The 12,956-nt window shown below is 45.7% G+C and overlaps 1 protein-coding gene across 1 annotated transcript; it reads left to right on the top strand.

The window, feature by feature from the left end:
* The first annotated feature begins 3,145 nt into the window (after positions 1-3,145).
* LURAP1 (leucine rich adaptor protein 1) lies at positions 3,146-12,681 on the top strand. Its single transcript, XM_008566440.1, has 2 exons — positions 3,146-3,429; positions 12,051-12,681. Exons 1-2 carry the CDS (start codon positions 3,232-3,234, stop codon positions 12,570-12,572), a joined length of 720 nt encoding a protein of 239 aa, XP_008564662.1. The 5' UTR covers positions 3,146-3,231; the 3' UTR covers positions 12,573-12,681.
* The last annotated feature ends 275 nt before the right edge of the window (positions 12,682-12,956 follow it).

Genomic DNA, 12,956 nt, shown 5'->3' on the forward strand with positions numbered 1-12,956 from the left:
CGCCGCCGCGGGGTGAGAGGGCGGCGGGCGGCGCTTAGGGAGGCGGCCGCCGCAGGGTGTCTGCCAGTGACGAGAGGGGCGAGTACTGAGACCCTCCTCTGCAGCTTCGCAGCCCGGCTGGCGGGTGGGCTGCTGAACGAGGACAGTCCGCTCCGCAGCGCCGCTGCTGGCAAACGCGATTCAAGTCAGAGACCTGGAGGCTTGGACCAGATCACACGGCACAGCAGGATCAGACGGGCCACGGGCCTCGGCCGCAGACCGCACACCGCCCGCGCATACCCTGCCCTGGCAAGGCTGTTAGCCAGGCCTAGGCCATACACAGCCTTTGGCGGCCAGGGGGTATTGAAAACCTGGTTCTGCCACTGTTCTAGTACGTTATTTATATTCAATTCCACAGAAACACCATGAGGTAGGTATTACTATTATCCCAATCATAGATAAAGAAAATGAGGCCTAGTGTCACAAAACTGGGAGAGCTGGAATTGAAACCCAGTCGGCCTTAATTCTTTTCTTTACCACTGCACTATACTGGCAATGATACAGAGTTGTAAAGTTTAAATGAGATAATACGTATAAAGCACTTAGCTTAACACAGTGGTTCTCAAACTTTAGCTTGCATCACAATCTCCTAGAGGGCTTGTTAAGACGGAATGCTAGACTCCATCCCTAGAGTTTTAGGTTCAGTAGTCTGGGTCAGGGCAGGATGTTTTACTTCGAACAGGTTTCTAGGTGATATTGATGCTTGTTTGAAATGAGTTGGTAGCCATGGAACAGTTGTAGGCAGGCAGGGGCGATACAACCCGATTTATGTTTTAAGAGAACTTTTACTGTTTTGTAGAGAACGGATTGAAAGGAGACAGAGGAAGCCAAAAGACCAGTTAGATTTTTTTGAGCTCCCCATAGTCCATCTGCTTCCTGAATGGTGGGTTGGTATTCCCCAGAGTGTTAGCAGTACTTGTCTTAGGAGCTGATGCAATAGGTGCTTTTCCTAATAAGTATGTATTAGAATAGAAGAAAACCCAACACATTTTATTATCATTTTAAAGAGACGTTGCTGGTTAGAACTTGGTGTTAGAGCAAGGTCAAGGGTATGCGTCCCCATCCCAGCCAGCTGCCAAAAAATAAAAATAAAAAGATGTTCCTCAGGGTTTCTCCCTGATTCTCTTCTCTCAAACTCACTCTCCAAGGAAGATCTCATTCACTGTCATGACCTCTGTTACCATCTAGATTCTCAAACTCCCATTGGCAGTCCTAACCTCTCTCCTGAGGTCCAGACTGACCCGTGTCCAACTGCTTGCTGGACATCTTCACAAGCCCCTTCAGCTCAACACCATGACCACTGGAATCATCTCTTCTCACTCCCAGATCTCTTATGGGTTCCCTTCCTTGGTGCATTGCATCAGGCTACAGCTGGGAGTCATCCTTGACTCTTTGTCTCTCTCCAGTGTCCAGTCCAGGTATGTTTTGCTCACCACTGTATTCTCCATACCACACACAATGGCTAGCACATAGTAGGCTTTCCATAATATTTGTTGAAATCATTCGTTTTTTTGAACAAATATGCATCGAATGCCATTATAACTAAATGAATGGAATCAGTGATCCAGTCCTATATCCTAAAGAGCCCTCCATTCTGGTCTAATTCTTTTCCAATCTCATAACCAGTCCCTAGTCCAGGCCATTTCAGTTTGTTGCCTTCCAACTAGTCTCCTTGACTCCAGATTTTTACCCTTCCAATCCTTTCACGTTACAAAATCCAGAGTAACTTTTTGAAAAGGCAAATATTTTGTCAATCTCTGACTTAAAACCCTTCCACAGATCAAGAAATACTGTGGAAAAATATGTTAAAAAATAAAATTACATACGATTACAAAGGTAACCATCAGATGAACTAAAAATAATGATAGAAATATATTGGGCCAATGGGGGAAGGGAAGTACAGAGTATGAGTTAAATCCATATATGCATATTTATCTTAATAGGAAGCCAGTAAACGATGTTTAAAATTAAGTAGTGGTGGGCCGGCCCGGTGGGCTTGGGAGCGTGGCGGCGCTCCCACCAAGGGTTCGGATCCCACATACAGACCGGTTCCAGCTCACTGGCTGAGCGAGGTGCGGGCGCAACACCGAGGGTTGTGATCCCGTTGCCGGTCCCGGTCCGGTACGGGTGCGACACTGAGGGTTGCGATCCGTTGCTGGACACGAAAAAAGACAAAAAAAAAAAAATTAAGTAGTGTTATAAGCTTATTGTTTAGAGTTATGGGTGTAAACCCCCGAAAAAAAATAACAAAGTGGTGCCTCTGTGGAGTGGGCCTAGAGGTGTGAAAGGGTATGGTAGGGGTAACTATATTTTTATTGTAAATCCTCTGTAACCATGGGCTGGAATTACTTGGATTAAAAGCCAAAACAAAACAAAGTTTTTCTTGGTCCCTCATTGCCCGTAGAATAAAATCCAAACACCTTCCAACCATATTCTATAATGTGGTTATTCAAAGTGTGGTCCCTGGACCAGCAGCATGACCATTACCTGGGGGCTTGTTAGAAATGCAGAATCTCAGGTCCAACCCCAGATTTACAGAATCAGAACCTGCATCTTAACAAGATTCACAGATAATTTATATGCACAAACTTAGGAAGCATCTTGCATGTAAGCCTGAGCAAGACGAAGCCCATGCAGATCTCTTCAGCTTCAATACTGACTGCTCCTCACTGGCCAGAAGAACTTCACTTTTTACTCTTTTAGTCTGAAGTCTAGCCACTGGGGTGTGTGTCTAGCTAAATTCTAGTCATTGTTTCAGACCCAGATCATCTACTCCAGGAAGCCTTCCAAACCCTCTGCAGCTCTGTTACCACTGTTCCTTAAACTCCCACATCCCTGACTGAGGCTGCTTAGTCTTCATGCAGAAAACATTTATTGGGCGCCTGCTGTGTACCTAGCTGGATTCAGTGCCAACGTGGGGAAAAGCAATGAGCTCTCCGAATGCTCCTTCAGGTCCAAATGTGAGATCGCGCCGCCCCACGCCATCCAGAGGCTGTGTGCGCAGCACTCGAATATGTAGCTACACACTGCTGTGCGCGGCTTTTCTGAGTGTTACGGCGCCCTCCTCCTGCCCCCGCGCGGCGCGGGCGGGGACCCACCGGTTCCGCTCCGCTTTAGCTGCGGGGAAAGGAGGACCCCTGGGAGCGGGACCCTGGCGTCTGGTCGCCCAGTCTTGTTTAGGCTTGGGCCCGCATGGAGGGGACCGTGGAGTCCCAGACGCCTGACCTCCGAGAAGTGGAGGGCAAGGTGGGCAGGAAGACCCCCGAAGGGCTGCTCCGCGGGCTGCGAGGCGAGTGGGAGCCGGGAGCCTCTGGCGCCCTGCTCCTCCCGGGGGAGCCTAGCACGGGCCACAGCCTGGGGGACAAGATCGTGGCTCTGAGGATGGAGCTGGTGAGTGTGGGATCCACGGGCCGGGGGGGACGGGTCCCCAGTGTAGAGCCGGAAGGGAGACTCACGCCCCCAGAGTTAGGCTGGAGAGGAGGGAGTTAGAACTTCCCACCTGACTCCTCAGGATGACTCCCAGATCTGATCAATCCACAAACCCTGGGTAGGGGCGGAGTGACGTCCTTTAATTACCCTAAGAGTGAGTGAGGTGTTGATGGGTCTTGAGAACTTGGGGTGGGAGGCACAGGCTGATGGAAATTTTTCCTGCCAAATGGGAGCCGGGAGGTGAGGGCTGGAAAGTACTGAGAACCTAGCACAGCACAGATTCCCGCCCGCCTCCCACCCACCCCACCTTAGGGACCACCTATTTCCCGCCCCTCAGCCCCCATCGTAAGGCAGCCAGTTTTTTCTCGTCAACTGGGAAAGGGTTTGGTTCCTGAGACCCTGGTGTTTATGACAGGGTTCAGCACAGAAGAGATGTGGGTGAAGGGCATATTTGCTGACTGCCTGGACTAGGGGAACTGAAAACATCCTCTGTTTCCTCAACAACCCCCCAGCTCCACTTAAAATATTTGCAAATTCCTAGACCCCTAGCAGAGACGGAGTAGCAGCACCAGCAGTGTTGATTCCCTCACCTGAGACTCAATCTAACTAATCTCCAGGTATATTGGGTTTTTGGATCTCACCTGTACCTTCTTGGGGAGAAGAGGAAACAGCAACTCTCCCCTTTCCCTGTTGCTGCTGGTCTAGATTCAGAGCCAAAAGGGCAGCTGGGTCCCCAGCAGGCTCCCTAGGGCCCTGATTCCGGTGAAGGAGGTGATTTACACCTGCTGCCACTTTGTAGCCAGTTCTGGGGAACTGAGGAATTGCCAGCCGCTCCCTCCACTGGGCCCAGAACCAGAAGCCACAGTGAGTATGTCAGCAAATAAGTCTTCCTGGAACCCCACTGTGAGCCCAGCTCTGTGCCAGGCTGATCTGTGAGGGATCAGAGGGAGGGTCATGAGGGCTCCCAGACCAGCCAGGGCTCTCACTCCCTGAGATGAGAGGCTGGGAGGAGAGCCTGGTCGGTGGAACAGTTAGGGAAGGTTCCCTGGGGGAAGGACTTGAATGCCAAGTGTGTGCTTGGCGTTGAAGGTTGCAGGTGAGTGCCAAATTCTCCAAAGCAGGGCTGTGACTGTACCTACCTAAGGGGGGAGGTGGGACTGGCTTTGGCTCATTGTACAAACCTTACGTCAAGGCCTAGAAAGAGCCTATCTAGACTGCCCTGCTTTGAAAATGAACTTTCATGGACTGCAGGTGCCAGGCATCTTGCTGAGTTCTTTATATCTTAATCCTCACAGCAACCCTATTAGGTTAGTGATATTTCATAGATAAACAGAGGCACAGAAAGGCTAAGTAACTGGCTAAGGTCATGCAAAAAGTAATAAGCAGAGCCGGAATTTGAACCCAGATCATCTGACTACACTTTACATCTTTACCGTTGAGACCTGCTTTGTGCCAGACACTTTAAACACATTTTATGTCATTGAAATGAGAAAAGTGGTCATCAATTCTGCCATCTCACAGATGAAACCTGCTTGCAGGTGTTCAGGGGCTTGCCTGAACTCATATAGTGGAGGAGCCATTCCTAATCTCACTGGCTCTAACTCTCTTCTGCCTTGGTGGAGACTACCTGTTTGTAAACTTTAAGGAGGTACAGTTAACTTCTGATTTTGTCTCTCTGTACTCTTGACCCAGCTGGCCTGGGGCTTGAGGCTGCCTGTGAAGAGCACAAGGGAGGGAGCCCTCTGGGGCTGGAACAAGGAGAGGACCCCTACCCCATTACTTTCTCCCTCCACAGGCCAGGATGTCATTGATCCCTTCATGCACTCTGCCCTGCCCAATGGGTTGCACTCAGGAAGGACAAGGGGTGGGGCAGGGGTGGGGCAGGGGGTTTCCCTTGGAACCACTGGAGGCAGGACTGGTTCAATCTAAGGACTGTCCTTCAATTGTCCCTCTCTCAGCTCTCCTTACAGGGAGTGGGCAGGCCTGCCCTTGGGGCCAAGGTCAACTCTGCCTCCAGGCCTCTTTCCTCTCGCTTCCCTCCCCCTTTCAAAGGTTGACTGAAAGAGCCAGACTCTGGAATATGTGGGAATGGGAAACAATGGCAACATTCCCTCCTTAGTTCTCTGACCCAAAGAACGGTTGCTATGACAACCCACCCCCATGGAGTGGTATGAGAAAAAGCTTTAGGCAAGAAGAACGAAGTCATGGGTTCAAGTCCTGGCTCTCTTTCTGAATCATTTTGTGATCTTTAGCAGGGCCCTGTCTGTCTCCTGGCCTCAGTTTTTCTGCCTCTTGGTGGTGGTGAGCTTGGGGTAGGTGGGATTGTGGAACCAGATGATCTGTAAGAGTCTTTCTAGTGACAACAGTCCGGGATTCTCAATCCACCACCAGGGAGCTAGGGCTGGGATCTCCACCTTTTACCCCAGGGCCTGATTTAGATTGAGCAATGAGAGAGCTATACCTAGGACACCAGGGCTGGGCAGAGAGTCTGATATGTCTATGTTAAAGGGAAGAATAGAAAGCCTGAACCTCCTGGGAAGAGAATTGGGTTAGGGTAGCCTCTGAGGCTGCACGTGGCCTGAGCTGTTTATCCCCCACTCTATTTCCAAAGAGATTATGTGAAATGAGTGTTTCTTTTCTTGGCAAGAAAGCCTTGCTTTCTTCTATTCTGGGGAGTGATGCTGTCATAGTCAGGGAATCCCACTGTCACAGGATTGTAGAATCTGGTCCTGAGATTCATTTCCCAGCAACACAGAATAACCCAGTCCCTGAACCCTGGGAACCATCAGTGAGGCTGAGGATAGTAAAGGCAAGAGAATCACAGAACTGAATGTGACCTACCCAAACCTAGGCCAAGCACCAGAAATTAATTGGGCAGGACCTGCTCTGAGGAAGCTCAAGTCTGGGTTAAGGAAGGAGGCAGACAGACTAATGACTCTAGCACAGGATGTATAAGTACTGTTGGAACCCAGGGAGGGCCTCCTGGAAGAGTCTTGGCTATAGAGTGACACCATGGTCGGGTTTGTGCCCTGGAAAAGTCACTTTGAATTAGAGGGGGCAAAGGCTGTTTCCTCTGGTTGGAATGCTTCTCTCCACCTCTTTATCTGGCTAAGTCCTACTTAATCTTCAAGTCTCAGCTCATGTCCCTTATCCTAGGAAGCATTTTCTGACCTCAGCCCTCTGTGCAGCAGTTGTTTCCCCTCGCATTTGCCACACTGAATTTTGAGTGCTTGCTTTATTATCTTATCTTACTCACTAGACTATGAACCCTCTGAGGGCAAGAAATGGTCCCTTTTCTTCCTTCATCTAACACAGTGCCACGCCGAAAGAAACATTCAGTAAATATTTGTTCCATGACTGACTGAATGAATTCCATCCTGATGAAGGGCAGGGAAGACTTCCTAGAGGTGGCGGCATTTGAGCTGGGCCTTGAAGAGTGAATAAAGTCATTGTAAATTGCAGTTCCCAGTGGTAGATTGAACTCGTGCATTTACCTCCATTCCCTAAAAAGCCAATAGAAGGATTATTTTAAAAGGCATGAAGCCATTACGACAATGAGAATAAGAGAGAAAATGATAGGAACAAAATTTTGGAAGCTGAAAAACAGAAGGGAGAGTGGTGACAAACTCAGACCTGAAAAAAGCTGAATCCCAAACCAGCAATGGGAAAAGCTGAAAAGCAACCCATTTTATACTACAAAAACCCTTAAAGGTCTTAGGAGTTGGAAGCACCAGGTATTTCTGGAACTTGGGGGCACAAGTGAGGCTGAAACAAAAGGGTTTGTTGAATGTCTGTTTAAGAATCATATACCCTGACCTGATCATTGTACAACATATATATGTATCAAAACATCAAATTTACCCCATAAGCATGTACAATTACAAAATGTCAATTAAAATTTTTTAAAAATCCTTAAAAAAAAAGGAATCATATACTAAGATCCCCTTCCTAACTGTGCAACCATATGCCAGCCACTCCTTTATCTAGCAGAAGACTGGAGGAAAGACTGTTTTGGAAAGAGTAGAATGGAAGGAATGAACTAAGGGAGGGATAGAGAGAGGGGAGAAAACAGCAGAAGAAGAGTTTTTTTTTTTTTTAAAAGATGACCGGTAAGGGGATCTTAACCCTTGACTTGGTGTTGTCAGCACCACGCTCAGCCAGTGAGCGAACCGGCCATCCCTATATGGGATCCGAACCCGGGGCCTTGGTGTTATCAGCACCGCACTCTCCCGAGTGAGCCACGGGCCGGCCCAGAAGAAGAGTTTTTTAGTATGAGTTTTGTTTAATGCATTTAGTCTGGTCATGGACTAGGACTGTTGTTTTCCCTGTTAATATACTCATATTTGTCCCCAGTATGAAAGAATTGAAGATAATCTCCTTTATCATGTCGTTAATAATCTGTATGGTCTGTGATATCTCAGTTATTTATGTTCATCTCTCCTTATTGAGACTGCAAGCTTCTGTTAAGCAGCGACAATTTCTTCATTATCTTTGTAATTATTAGAAAATCCAAGTACCCAATAATTACTTGTTTAATTTAATGAGATTTGTGATATTCTTCCAAAAATGCAAATAACTTCGGGTGTAAAATCTTGTTCTGTGTTTATGCCATAGTAAATAAGTTGACCATAGTAATACATAGAGCCGAATAGCGATCATGTATTGCCTAACTAGTACTTGTCAGGTAGTATGCGATGCATATTAGTATATTCATTTCATTTCTCAGGACAAGCCTTTAAATTAGATGGTATCCTCATATTATAATAAAAAAATGGAGGTTTAAAGAAAAAAAAAGTCTCATTAATGGCAAAACTGGAATTTGAATCCAGGTCTGTTTAATTCCAGTGGCTAGTTTTTTTCAGTGTACAAATGCTTGGTCCTACTCTGGTTTATCATTGTAGATGTAAATAAAACAATTATTTCCTGAATAATTCAATAAACATTCATCAAATGCCATATATAGACGGAGAATATAACAGATAATCACCAGACTGGGAGACAGCAGCACAGTTGAGGGCAAGAGATATCAAATTAAAATGTACTAAATATTGGGCCGGCCCGTGGCTCACTTGGGAGAGTGCGGAGCTGATAACACCAAGGCCGCGGGTATGGATCCCTATATAGGGATGGCCGGTTTGCTCATTTGGGAGAGCGTGGTGCTGACAACACCAAGTCAAGGGTTAAGATCCCCTTACCGGTCATCTTTTAAAAAATAAAAAATAATAAAAATAAATAAATAAATAAATAATAAAATAAAATAAAATGTACTAAATATTATGAAATATCCCTCCCAGACTTTATCCCTACTTGGCTTGCAGAATATTGGCAGCCTTGCTTACATTATACTTTCTAGATGGGTACAATATGGGAAATATGATGAACCCAAGAGAAAAAAAAAAAAAAAGATACTGGCTTCAGACATTCTCCAATCAAACAGCCCAATCAAATCACCCTGTAGTGAGGCTCAGAGTTGACAAGCCCATACATACAAATAGAATTTTCAATCATTTTATTTATTTTTTGCCAATTGGCCAGTACAGGAATCAAACTTTGGACCTTGGTGCTACCAGCACCATGTGCTAACCAATTCAGTTAACTGGCCAGCCCCCAATCAGTTTAGAGACCCTCCCTGAAGTGTGAGCAGCAGTTAAAGACTATAAGACATCTCATCCTCTAATAATATAGACCTAAACAAACAGAAAATAAAAACAACTTGAATGAAATGGAGATAACACAGGGAGATGAGAACTTATAAAAATCATTAACCTTGGGCCGGCCCGTGGCTCACTCGGTAGAGTGCGGTGCTGATAACACCAAGGCCCCGGGTTCGGATCCCATATAGGGATGGCCGGTTCGCTCACTGGCTGAGCGTGGTGCTGACAACACCAAGTCAAGGGTTAAGATCCCCTTACCGGTCATCTTTTTAAAAAAAAAAAAAAAAAAAAATCATTAACCATATCCTTAAGGAGATAAAAAAAAATACTGTAGCCATGAACAAAAATAGGAAGCTATTAAAAAAAAAAGAAAACATTCAGAGAACTAGAAGCAACACTGGAAATATAAAATATGACTTAAAAAGAAAAGGCTGGCCAGTTAGCTCAGTTGGTTAGAGCTTAGTGCTGATAACACCAAGGCCCAGGGTTTGATACCTGTACAGGCTAGCAACCAAAAAAAAAAAAAAAAAAGAAAGAAAAAAGAAAAACTCAAAAGAAGAGTTGATAATGTTAAAGTATTTCAGAAACTAGGGCAGATATAGAAAGAGATGGAAGAGGAAAAAAAAAAACACCACAAGAATAGAAAAACATTGAAGGAGGGGAGAAATAATCATCAAATAAATAAGAAAAATCTGCCAGAACAGAAGGACATGAATTTCCAGATTGACAGAACCCATCAAGTGGCCAACTCAATGTATGAAAATAGACCCAGACCATGGCAAATTTCTGTGAAAATTTAGAACACTGGGAACAAGGAGTAGATCCTAAAAAATTTACAGCAAGAGTGCGAAAATGGTCACATCCAAGGATCAGGAATTAGAATGGCACTAGCCTTTCAAAGTGTAACACTGAAAATTAGAAAACAATGGAACAATGCCTTAAATCCTGAGGAAAAGTTATTTTCAACATAGAATTATGAACCCAGTCAAACTATCAACAGTGCATGGTGAGACTAATAACATTTTAAAACATGCAAAGTTTTGACAAAGTTACCTCCTATGCAGAATTTCTCAGGATGCTACTGGAGGAAAAGCACCACTTACCTAAATGGAGTAAATCAAGAAAAAAAATATGGGATCTAAGAAACAAAGGATTCAGTGAAGGAAAGAGGCAAATGGAATCCCCAAGACAATAGCAAAGGGTGATCCCTGGACGAGAATTGTGCAGCGGAAACAGATTGGAGCAGATCAGGAGGCTCCTAAAGAGATGCCTCTAAAGGATGAACTAGATAGAACATATGGTATGTTTGAAAGCCTTGAGAAAGAAATTAAGACAATTAGGGGAGAGTTTGGGGATGACTTACTGATAACTACATAACAAAGCAAAATCATAATTCTAAGTAAAACATAAAGTTGTGATAAATAAAAAGTTACTATAGTAAAATACATGGCTTAGCTGTAAATAGCATTTCCAAATTCTAAGAAGGTAAACACTGAATAATTTTACTATAAGGAGGTTGGGGAGATGGGAAAGGTGTCTGTATGGCCGGGAAGTGGGGAGTGGGCAGGGAAGTTAAATCCTTAACCTTCTATAGTGTGGGAAGTCAATAAAAACACCTAAAACTTAAAAATCAAGAAATTGCACCATAAGGATGTTATTTGGAGAGTAGTAGGTAAATACCAAAATAAACAGCTAAAAAATTAATGGTATTTCTCTTTGGGAATTGGGATTTAGGACTATGATAGGGAAACTATTATTGTTCATAATAAACCTTGTAGAACTGTTTACCTCTTTATGTGCCTCTGTTACTTTGATTAAAAGTAAAACTTAATAAAATTAAATTTGATAAGTCATGTTGTAGCAGGACCTTGGGTTCACAGAGAAGTATGCTAGAGGTGAAATGAGAGAGATGGGCAAGAGCTGTATTATGCCTCGCTTTTGAATGCCAGCTGCTAGAGTGTTTAGAGTTCCTCCTCTAAGCAGTGCAAAGTTCCCTGGTAGTCTCATGGTTAGGATTCAGTGCTCTTTAAGAGCAGTGCGAAGCTCATAAAGGCTCTTGAGCAGGAGAGGGACAGGTTCAAACTTGTGCTTGGGGAAGGCAACTCAGTGCACCTGAGCTTGGAAGGGACCCTGGAGATTACCAGTAAGTAAACTTACTTCCAGTACAGACAGGGAGACTGGTATGTGGTAGAAGGAAGCCCTGAATCCCCAGCTAGTGGGATTCTGATCCTTTTAAACTCTGGCTCTTTCCTCCCTCAGCACCTGCTACCAACACCTTGAAGGAACTAGGGAACCAGGTTTACTCCCTTTTTATTCCCCAGCTTCTACCTCCTTTTGGCCCAGTCTGCTTCCCAATTAACACTCTATCAGGCTGTTGTTTGGCTGTGTATAAGTCTCACTGGTGAATCTGGACCATTTCAATAGTTAATACCCTAAATATGAAATTCAAAGCTCAGTGGGATTGGATTTTAATACTTAACATTTACTGAGACCTTACTCTGTGCTAGGCACCAGACTGAATACTTAACAGAATTTCAAAATCCTCACAGCCTGTGAGGTGAGTGATTTGGCCTTGTTTTGCAAACAAGTAAACTGAGGCTCAAAGAAGACAAGAAAGCTGCCCATAGTCATATAGCTAATTAGTGGTAGAGCTGAAATTTTAAACAGCACAAAAAGGCCACACTCTTTATATTTCCAGGTGTTTTTTTCTTTTTGGCTGGCCAGTACAGAGATCAAACCCCGGCCATTGTGTGTTATCAGCACCTCTCTCTAACCAAGTGAGCTAACCAGTCGGCCCTAAACCATTGTACTTCCATGCTTCTTGGAAGTGAAGCATAATTGGTTGGCCCATAAGGTAGGAGCCTCTGGAAACACTGAGGAAACCCATGGCCCAGAACCTAGGACTAATTTCTTCTCCTACTCCCTCAGGCTTACCTGAGAGCCATTGACGTGAAGATCCTGCAGCAGCTGGTGACCTTGAATGAGGGCATCGAGGCAATACGTTGGCTGTTGGAGGAGCGGGGCACATTGACCAGCCATTGCAGCAGCCTCACAAGCAGCCAGTATAGTCTGACAGGCGGGAGCCCAGGCCGCTCAAGACGAGGCAGCTGGGACAGCCTGCCAGACACCAGCTTCACTGACCGGCTGGACAGTGTCTCTATTGGCAGTTTCCTGGACACGGTGGCCCCCAGCGAGCTGGTTGAACAGGGCCCCCCAGGGGCTCCCCATCCTGAGATGGACTGGGCAAAGGTTCTACCTGGTGGGGGGAGGGCCAGGATTGAGGTGGACCTGATAGCCACCAAGCTAGGGAGCTTGAAGGCTGTACAGAAGCCCCCAGGGGAGGGGCTCCAAGGTGGACCACCTGAGTCACCAGAGGACGAGAGTGCCAAGCTGGGCTTCGAGGACCACTGGTACTGGGGGCAGTGCCAGGATGATGTGACCTTCTTGTAACAACTTTCCCACCCTTTTGTACCTCTGTGGCTCTTTCATCCCTCAGCCCTGGTCTCCCTCAAAATTTATTCTCCCTCAGTCTGGGACTAGGAAGAGGCTGTACTGAAATTAGTTACCACGGAAACCTGGCTCTCTCCTGGTCCTTAGGGAGTCTCTGCCTTTATCCTTTATTTAGCAAGTCGCTACAGCTATTTCCATAGAAATAGTGACTCTAGAGGCTTGGCCTATGGCTCCTAACATAATGGTAGCTCTCCCCTCTCCCTCCTGACTAGGTAAGGAATTTAGGACCCCCAGGAGATCACTGATAAAGAGATGGGGGTACAAATACCTCACTCAAATTCTAGAAGCCTTGGCCCCTATTTTGGCCAAGATGGAGGATTGAGA

The sequence above is a fragment of the Galeopterus variegatus genome, unplaced genomic scaffold (genome assembly GCF_000696425.1).
Source record: "Galeopterus variegatus unplaced genomic scaffold, G_variegatus-3.0.2 Scaffold242, whole genome shotgun sequence".
Lineage (NCBI taxonomy): Eukaryota > Metazoa > Chordata > Mammalia > Dermoptera > Cynocephalidae > Galeopterus > Galeopterus variegatus.

Excerpts from the sequence above, each read along its gene's own strand:
- LURAP1 (XM_008566440.1), top strand. The coding sequence starts at position 3,232 with ATGGAGGGGACCGTGGAGTCCCAGACGCCTGACCTCCGAGAAGTGGAG. Across the intron at positions 3,430-12,050 it reads TGGCTCTGAGGATGGAGCTG|GCTTACCTGAGAGCCATTGA; the intron begins GTGAGTGTGGGA and ends CTACTCCCTCAG.